The following is a 10,385-nucleotide window of genomic DNA, read 5'->3' as shown; positions in this document are numbered from 1 at the left end:
AGGGAAAAGCAAAAACAAACACTATCAGGAAAAAAAAAAATTGGATCTCTCCCCCACACAAGCATGTCCTGCAAGCCAACCAGTATGTGGAGCTTCACTTACAATCAAGTCTCCACAGCTGGAAGAGAGTAGAAGACACAAAAGAGAACCACCCCAATTCCAAAAGAGACTAAGGAATTTGGTAATCACCGTATCTGGCAGGCAAAGCAGGCCAGCACTCTCCCTCCTATCAAACCGAAGTCCAGAATATGGATGCCTACTTCAGCTGATGATGCCCACAAAGCAGCTCTTCTAGACCTCCCAGAACTGTCTCAAATACAGACTATACAAGATCTGCTCTGATCTAGAAGATGCAGTTGGTCACAAACCTCTCCTGAACCACTGTGCCAGAGAAACACCTGAGACCTAGGGCTGTTCTTCCCACCACGGCACTGTAGAGTCTATCCAAAATTAGAAAGAAGTGAGTACCACACCAGATGCCTAAAAACCAACAAAGATACACAAAAAATATGAGAAAACAAGTAAAGATATACACCCTAAAAAAGGAATCAGGGACCAGCAGTTAGCGTAAAGGCTATGTCACTGGACTCCCATGTAGTCGACCACGGTTCACGTCCCGGACCCAGTGGCTTAAAACTCACGCCAGGCACGTGTGCGTATGTGCCCAAGATCCCGAGAGGAGAATGGAGAAGAAGGGATTGCAGCGTGGCCATCCCCCCTGGGGGGTGATTTCTCGCTTTCTATCTCTCTGTCTCTGTCTGGCGAGCGCACGTACCATATAGCAAAAAAACCTCTTCAAAAAAAAGGGAATCAAACAAAAATTTTGGAAATGAGGAATACAATACAGCAAATCAAAATCTCCCCCAAAGTACTAACAGTAAATTACAAAAGAATTTCTGGCCATGAAGATAAAAGCTACAGTTTAGTCTAAGCAACCAAAAAGGATAAAATTATAACAACAACAAAAAAAGATAACATGTAAGAAATTCTAGACACCAGTAAGCAGCTGAATGTTCACATAATGGGTAGGGAAATCAAAGAGAACGGTAAACGCATAGAAATCTAGAAAATGAACTACTATCTGAGAACTTTCCACATCTTGTAAAACATTTAAATCCAAGAAATACAAAAAAAGTTTCAACATGAGATCTTTTCCAAGACACATCATTGCAAAATAAGTAAAAATCAATGACAAAGACAATATTCTAAAAATGGCAAGAAAGAAATAGCCAGTTACTTACAAAGGTAAGTAACAATGGTTACCTCAACAAATTAAACACAGACCTCTAAAATGAGGTCAAGGAAATGCAGTAAAGGAAAGAATAGAAAGACATATTTTAAACTTTGAAAGAAAAATAAAATTTTAGTCAAGAATATTATACCTGGCATGGTTATCCTTCAAATAGTAAGGAGAAATAAAATTATTCCCAAATAAACAAAAACTGAAAGAATTTACAAACTCTAGACCAGCTCCTCAAGAAATACTTAAGGGAAACTAAAAAGAATAAAGAGATAATAAGAGAACATAAAAACACTAAGAAACTGACTAATAAAATGGCAGGGATACGTCTACAAATATCAATAATAATGCTGAATTATAATGGATTAAATTCCCCAATTAAAAGACACAAATTGGCTAGATGAACAAAACAGATATATTACAAAGTTGTGATAATCAGAACGGCATGGTACTGGCACAAAAAAGGACACAAAGACCAATGGAACTGAATACAGAATCCAGAAATAGACCCAAAACATACAGCCAACTTTTTAACCAAAGACACAATACAATCCAGGGAAAAGAAAGTCTCTTCAGCAAATGATGCTGAAAGAACTGGAAATCCACTTGTAAAATAATGAAACTGGACCCTCTATCTCACCATTAACAAAAATCAATTGAAAACGGATCAAAGGTCTAAATGTAAAGCCTCAAACTATAAAACCACTAGTGGAAAACACAGAAGTATTTGAAGATCTGAAATTAGGCAAACATTTCTTTAAATAAAATTCCTAAAGCACAGGCAACAATTCCCAAAATACACAAGTGGGATTACATCAAGATGAAAGCTTCTGCACAGCAAAGTATAATTAGTGAAGAAACAACCCTCAGAATGGGAGAAAATATTTGCAAATGATGCTTCAGATAAGGAATTAATAGCCAGATTACATAGAGAACACAAGCAGTTCACCCCCCCCCACACACACACATAAACAATAATCCAATTTAAAAATGGGCAAATAGGGACCAGCAGATGGTATAATGGCTATGTAGCTGGACTCCCATGTAGTTGACTACGGTTCGAGCCCCAGACCCAGTGGCTTAAGCTCTGGGCGCATGTGCGTGCACGCCTAAGATCCCGAGAGGAAGAGGAAGGAGAAGGGATTATGGCATGGCCATCCCCCACGGAGGGTGATTTCTCACTTTCTGTCTTTCTCTGGCTTTCTGGCAAGCACACACACCCTATAGCAAAAACCACTCCCCACCACCAAAAAAGAAAGAGAGAGAAAAGAGGAGAGAAATTCATCCAGATCTATAGGTATTGTAGGCAAAGTCTGATAGCAGGTTCTTGGCTTGGTTTCTTAGTCACAAGAGACTTCTGAAAGTCTTATCTGAAAAAATTATTTTAAAAAGTCTAATCTGAAATTCCTTATTAAAAGTTCCAGCAAAGCAGACTCTTTTTAAAGAGACTATGTAGTTAATCACTAAACTTGCTGTACTTATGCAAATAATCAAACAAGTTTAATGAGACTGGACATATTCTACAAACAAAACTAGTCTTACTTTAGTTATCTTTGATTAAAACAGGATGACTTGAGGCCAGAAGGTGGTGAGGTACTTAAGGCATGAATAATCACAGTTCAAGTGCTGGACCTGGTGACTTTCTTTCTTACTTTCTCTCTGCCTCTGTCTCTCTTTGGTCAAATTAAAAAATAATGGCAACAAATAAAGTTAAATAAATAATTAAAAACAAAACAAAAACATAAAAACAGGATGACTGTACAGAGAGATGTTTCAATGAAAAGCTATATCCTACCCTTGCTCTTTGGGCTATTTTTCTTGATGTAAGCTCCATTTTACTGTCTACTATATTATCTATATGGTAAACTAGACTGGATCAATTCTTCTGGTGTCCTCCAATGCCTTGCTTTAACTCTACAAACCAATGCTTCCAATTTTTCTCCTACCTTCCTGTTGTGAAGTAAGTGAGAAACTGGACTATTCAGATTCTTATTGGAAATATCTAAAGAATTCCTATGAACTGGAACTGCAATCTTCCCTGCTCTGCTCTATGAAATAACCTTGACTATGGCTCTGATGTATATGTGATCACCAAAGATATTCAAAGTGCCAACAAGGAAATTTGTCAGATTTCCAGTGCTGTTCTCACTCTAACATCTAAAGATGGCTCAAGACCAAAGTTTATAAATCTTGTCAACTATCTGGCCTAATCCTAAGCCTCAAAGGATAGGTCATCTGATTCTTAATGAACAAAAGGTAACCAAACAAGAAATGGACTTAGAATGTCTCTTCTTTGTCTCCCTTAACCAAATCTGAGTCAGGCTTCTCTGAAGTCTCTTCTTTAGTGGGTCAGACCTCAGACTCTGTACTTGGCCCACTTAGTCTAGTTTTAGCAAGAATCCTGCCGAGTCAGTTTAGTAAAAATCCCCCACTTCTGGTATCTGATCACCTTGGATGATACCTAATCAAATCCCTCAGCCTCAGCTTTCAATTTCATATCACCTTCTTCCATCAGCAAGAATCCTATAGAGTGGTCTAGGAGGAATCCCTCTATCCACGATGTTTCCTCTTAGATTACCCACCACTGACACCACCCTGCTCTTTGCCAAATAAACTCCTACTTGTCTTTCTTGTACTAGATTTGAGCTCTCATCTTTCTCCTCTACTGCAAGCCCCCATGGCACTCATTATACCTTTTGAATAGTCTTCCTTGACATCTTTCACAAGTGACATAATACTCATTTTTGCAACTCACCTTAACATTCTTCAGTCCCTTTTCAAAGAGACTGAGCATCTCAGAGAGTTTGTTGTCAGAATGTACATTATAAATGGTCTGGCTGCGTTGCTGAAGCAAACCAATAATGTATTCATTTTCAATCTGTTCATGCATTTTGAACTCCTTGAAAGTAGCATACAAAGACTGCAGAAGAGCACGGAAATCATTGTTGTTGGAAAAGTTGGTTTTAGAAAGCTGAATAAAAAAGTAAAAAGAAAAGCATAATAAATACATGCAAATATGCATCAATTAGAAATAGTCAAATGCATTCCTATTTACTTTTGCACATAGCAAGATACTTCCTTTACATATGGTTAAAGCACAAAATAAAGGAAATTCATAAATCAACAAGTTACAATGGCACAATAAAAAGTGTACTAGGCCAAAAAAGATGCTGGTTTATATTCTAAAGGACTTCGTAATGATATATGCACAAATCACATCGTTTCTTTAAATAAAAGAAATTAGAACAGGCCTCCTGCAAACAAAAAATTACCTTATTCTATAATGTACACTAAAAACAGCCAGGCCCATCATAGACATAAACATTAAAATAGCTGTGATAGGAGAGAGTGGTTAGAAGCCTTTTTTTTTGTTCAAAATGTTCTTTGTGTTATTATATTATTTTTACGACTTAAAAATTTTGAAATATTCTATCATAGTTTAAACTTTAATATCAAGATGTAATTTATTTCTTCTGAAAATAACTGCAAAATACTGAACTATTAGAAATTTTAGGGGGAACCAGCAGTTAGCATAATGGCTATGTCGCTGGACTCCCACGTAGTCGACCGCGGTTCGTGTCCCGGACCTGGTGGCTTAAAACTCATGCCGGGCGCGTGTGCGTGCGTGCCCAAGATCCCGAGAGGAGAATGGAGGAGAAGGGACTGCGGTGTGACCATCCCCCCTGGGGGGTGATTTCTCACTTTCTGTCTCTATGTCTCTCTCTGTCTGGTGAGCACACGTGCCCTATAGTGAAAATAAAATAAAAAGAAAAGAAATTTTAGGGAAACTAATTTTTTTCAAAGGAAACTAGGATAAATACTTAGCAAAGTATATAAGAAATCATCTACTTTAATGGAAAGAGGCAACACAGCAATATGTGAAAATTTATTACATTACACAGTAAGACATGAGAAAGTAAATATATATATATATATAGATATATACACACACACACATATATATACATATATATGTACACACTATCCTGTTCTTTAATTCTAGCATTCAGAGAGAGAAAATGATTATTTTGGAATAAATTTAATATTTTATAGCTACTGGCAAACTATATAAATTATATTACTTAAAATATATATATTATCAAAAAAGTTGCTTCAAGTTAAAAATCAAAAGATTTGAATCCTCCATTACCTATATTAAACCTACCTTTAATTATATCAATAGCAGTTTCAAAATTCATTTTAAAAAGGGAAATCTGATGAGGTTAAACAGAACAGATAAAGAAATGCCATACTTTCTAGACTTCTAAAATCTGATCTAGCAAAATCTTGTTTCATACAGATAATATAGTGTTTTATATACAAAATAAATTACATATATATATATATATATATACATATATATATAAAACAACTAAGAATCTTCTATAAAATGTAGTATGGATTAGGCGTTAAGAGCAATTTATAAAGAATAAGTTATGGTCTTGCAGGTTGCATGGTGGTTAAAGGTTCTAGATTCCCACATGGCTGACCACATTTCCAGTCCAGACCTAGCAGCTTGCTTTCTCACTTTCCCTTTTTCTGTGTCTCTCTGGTCAAATTAAAATAGTAACAAATGAAATAAAATAAATAAATAATTCCTTTAAAAAAATAAGAAGTTCTGCCATCATTCTTTGGGCTCAGATGCCAATTCTACCATCTACAGAACCCTGGATATTATGTATTATTACCATAATACATAAAAGGAAAAAAAAATCACTTAAAATAAGTATCAGCACCTTTTTCTGTAAAGGGCCAGATAGCAAATGTTTTAACTTTTGCAGGGAATATAGTCTGTACGACCATTTAACTCAGCTGTTGTCACACAAAGGTAGCTGAAGATAATATGTAAATAAATTAATGTGGCTATATTTCTATTAAACTTCAAATGTATAGACAATGAAACTCAAATTTCTTATAATTTCCACATGCCACATAATATTCTTCCTTTGTTTTTTCCAGCTACTTAAAAATATAAGCCATACAAAAACAGCAAGCAGCCAAGATTTGGTTAAACCCATGCTACAGATTATTAAGATAAGAAATGTCATACAAGATCACAACAACTTTTATTAGTAAAAAATCTCTAAAATACATAATGTGCCATTTATTTAAAAAACAAAACAAAACAAAACAAAAAAAACAAAAAAAGGATATATATAGGGGGCCAGCAGGTTGCATGGTGGTTAAGGTGCTGGATTCCCACATGGCCAATGGCCGATAACAGTTTGAGTCCTGGACCTGGTGGCTTGAAATTCACACAAGGCATATGAGCAGGCATACTCAAAATCCCTAAAGGAGAATGAAAGAGAAGGGACTGTGGCATAGCCATTTCCACTGGGTGGTGATTTCTCACTTTCTCTCTCTCTGTGAGGAGCACATGCACCCTATGGCCAAAATTTTAAGGGGAAAAAAAACAAACAAACAAAAAACCTATAGAATATTCTTAGTAGAAATATGACAAATTGGGGCCAGCATGTGGCGTGGTGGTTAAGAGCACTGGATTCCCACATGGCTGATGGTTCAAGTCTCAGACTTTATGGCTTATTTTCTTACTTTCCCTTTCTCTCTGTCTCTCTCTGGTCAAATTTAAAAAATAATAAAAATGGGACCAGCAGTTGGAGTATTGGCTGTGTCAATGGACTCCTATGTAGTTGAATGCAGTTCAAGTCCCGGGCCCCGTGGCTTAAACCCACGCCAGGGGCGTGTGCATACGTGCCCAGGATCCCAAGAGGAGAAGAGATTGTGACATAGCCATCCCCCTGGGGAGTGACTTCTCGCTTTCTGCCTCTCTGTCCTGTCAAGTGCACACTTCCTATAGCAAAAACCTCTCCAAAATAATAATAATAACAAAAACAACAAATAGAATTAAATATATCTTTAAAAAAATGACAATTTAAATGAAAGCATTAAATAGCAATTTACTATTTATGTTTTAAGTGGCAAAAAAGTAAATAATGTCTTCATACATACCACAAAACCTAACATCTTAGGGCCAGCCAGTGACATGCTGCTGAAGGTGGCTAGATTCCTACATGGCTGACATGGTCTGAGTCCCCGACCCAGTGGCTTGGACATGTGTACATTTGTGCCCCAAATTCTAAGAGAATGAAGAAGAAAGGATTGAGTGTAACTACCCCCTGGCAGTGCTTTCTCACTTTCCTTCTCTCTTTCTTTCTTCCTCTGGCAAGGGTGCATGCCCTATGATAAATTTTTAAAGAGAGAACAGAACATCCTAAAAGACAATGTAAATTTTGTATAATTCCCATTGAATTATTAGAAATTATTTTAGAGTCTGGTAGGCAGCATGGTAGTTAAGGGGCTGAATTCCCACATGACTAACTGTGGTTCGAGTACCGGACCTGGTAACTTTCCCTTTCTCACTGTCTCTCTTTCCAAATTAAAAAATAACAACAACAAATGAAATTGAATAAATAAATCATTTTAAAAAGAAATTACTGGGGCCAGCAAGTGGCACAATGGTTAAAGGTGCTGAACTCCCACGTGGCCAAATATGATTCAAGTCTGGGACCTGGTGACTTGCTTTCTCACTTTCCCTTTTCCTCTCTCTCTCTCTCTCAGGGTCTCTCTCTGATCAAACTGGAAAGCAATAATAATAATTAATAAAGTTAAATATTAAAAAAAGAAATTACTAGCATATGGAGTAACGGTTACGTTGCTAGACTCCCATGTAGTCAACCATGGTTTGAGTTCCTGACCTGGGAGCTTGAAACTCAGCTTGAGTTTCATGCCAAAAATCCAAAGAGAATGGAGAAAGAATTTCAGTGTGGCCATCCCCCCTGGGACAGGGGGCAGGGGGGTGATCTCTCACTTTCTGTCTCTGTCTCTCCAGTGAGGGTACATGTCCTATAGCAAAAATCTCTCTCAAAAAAAGGAAATTATTTTAAATTCAATGACAGCCTAAGGTAAAGACCACTTTCATGCTACAAACTGAGAACGACTATAGATAAGCTCTATTAAAAGCCTCTACTGGGACCAGAAGATGGCGTAATGGTTACATCCCTGGACTCTCACATAGGTGGCTACAGTCTGAGTTCTGAATCTGGCAACTTAAAAGACTCACACCAGGCACATGTGCGTGCATGCCCAAACTCCCAAGAGAAAGGAGGAGAAATTGTGGCGTGGTCATCCCGCCTGTGGGGTGATTTCTCGCGTTGTCTGTCTCTCTCTGGCCATTCCCCCTGGGGGAGGGGTGGTGGTCGCGTTGTCTGTCTGTCTTTTTCTGGCCATTCCCCCTGGGGGAGGGGTGGTGGTTTCTTGCTTTCTCTCTGTCTCTTCGGCAATCACACATGCCCTATAGCAAAAATCTATCTTTAAAAAAAAAAAAAGAAAACCCTACATTACGTATTGTTAATCCACCACAGTATAAAAGCACTGATTCTGTTTAGCACACTGAGGTCACACAGGAGGCCTGTTTGATTCCTGGCCCTTTTTCCAGCCCACTCTGAAAGATTAGGTATGGTGACACACTACTCCCAGCTACTCAAGAAGCTAAGGCAGCAGGATTGCAGCTTATGGGCAACATAGAAAGACCCTGTCTGAGAGAGCCAGGCAGGGTAGCACATTGCTATGGTCCCAGCTATGCAGGAGTAAGACCCTGCCCAAAATAACTGCCCTCACGCTCTCCCCAGCCACACATACATAGATGGTGGGAGCTGGAGAACAGTGACTGCTGAGGTGTAAATCCATCTTGCCAGGAGGTCACTAAATTGTCCTGAATCTCAGTGTCGTCTTCTGTAATCTAGGCCTAATAATGTTAACTATGCCAGGACCAGCAGATGGTGTAATGGTTACGTCACTGGACTCCAATGTAATTAACCGCCGTTTGAGTCCTGAACCCAGCAGCTTAAAAGGGGGGGGGGGGTGATTTCTCACTTTCTGTCTCTCTCTCTCTCTCCAGCAAATGCATGCACCCTATAGCAAAAATCTCTCTAAAAAAAAAAAAAAAATTTTTTTTAAATTAAAAAAACCTTAACTACATCTAAGTGTTCTTGTGAAGATTTAATGTTAATATATTTAGACCAAACCACTGTGGCATAACTGTAATACAAGTGCCCTTCAAGTGTAGGAGCCTGCAGGTTCAGATCCCTGGGTCAGTTTTAAAACACACTGGTACACACGCTGGCACCTAGGACCCTGAGAAAGTGGAGGGCTGAGGAAAGGGGATCATGGCATGAAAAGGCCTGTATCTTGAGGGTGCTTCCTCCGTATCTTTTCTTGTATGTTCAAATGTGCTATTATTAAAAAAGAGAGAAAGAAAAAATAAGTTAAAGAAACTGGTACGGGGCCAGCAGGTAGTGTGATGGTTATGGTGCTGGATTCCCACAAGGCCGGCCAACAATTCAAGTCCTGGACCCAGTGGCTTGAAAATCATGCCAGGTGAGTGTTCATGTGTGCCCCAAATTCCCAGAGAAGAATGAAGGAAATGGGAATATGGCATGGCCATACTCTCGAGGAGTGGGTGATGTCTCACCTTCTCTGTCTCACAATGGCTAGGGCATGTGTCCCATGGCAAAAAACTAAAAAAGAAAAGGTAATTGGTGCAGTCATTAAGGAAAACAGTATGGATGTTTCTCAAAAATTAAAAATAGAACTACCATATGATCCTGCAATCCCACATCTGGGTACATATCCAAAGGAAATGAAATCAGGATCTCAAAGAGATATCTGCACCCCCATGTTCACTGACAAGATATGAAATGATCTAAATGTCCGTTGGCAAAAGAATAAAGAAAACATGACAAATAGGTACATGTCTGCACACAAAGAGTAACTATTTGTGACAATAGGTGTGTTAATTTGATTTGGGCAATCCATACACAATGTATCACACTATAAAACTGCACATGTTAAAATATACAATATACTTCAACAAAGCTGGGGAGGGGAATGATCAACAGATGAAAAGTTACTCTCAAGAGAAAACAGAGAAATAGGTTTATACAGGGAGCAGCAGGTGGTGTAATAGCTATGTTGCTGGACTCCCACGCAGTTGACCACAGTTCAAGTCCCAGACCCGATGGCTTAAAACTCATGGCAGGCACACGTGTATGCGTGCCCAAGATCCTGAGAGGAGAATGGAGAAGGGATTGCAGCGTGGCCATCCCCCCCCCCCCCGGGGGGGGGG

General features: G+C 38.6%; 1 protein-coding gene and 1 pseudogene across 1 annotated transcript in view; both read right to left on the bottom strand.

Moving 5' to 3' along the window:
* The window catches only part of LOC102478384 (voltage-dependent anion-selective channel protein 1-like), a 7,081-nt pseudogene extending 3,099 nt beyond the window's left edge, over positions 1-3,982 (bottom strand).
* FBXL5 (F-box and leucine rich repeat protein 5) overlaps positions 1-4,211 on the bottom strand; it is a gene marked incomplete at its 5' end in the record, with an annotated part of 101,708 nt that extends 97,497 nt beyond the window's left edge. Inside the window, 1 exon segment of the mRNA XM_027770442.1 lies at positions 3,996-4,211. Within this exon segment, the coding sequence (XP_027626243.1) occupies positions 3,996-4,211 (216 nt within the window).
* Positions 4,212-10,385: the final 6,174 nt, after the last annotated feature.

The sequence above is a fragment of the Tupaia chinensis genome, unplaced genomic scaffold (assembly GCF_000334495.1).
Source record: "Tupaia chinensis unplaced genomic scaffold, TupChi_1.0 Scaffold000138_1, whole genome shotgun sequence".
NCBI lineage: Eukaryota > Metazoa > Chordata > Mammalia > Scandentia > Tupaiidae > Tupaia > Tupaia belangeri.
Note: the sequence above shows the minus strand (reverse complement) of the source record. Positions and strands in the feature narration are given on the sequence as shown.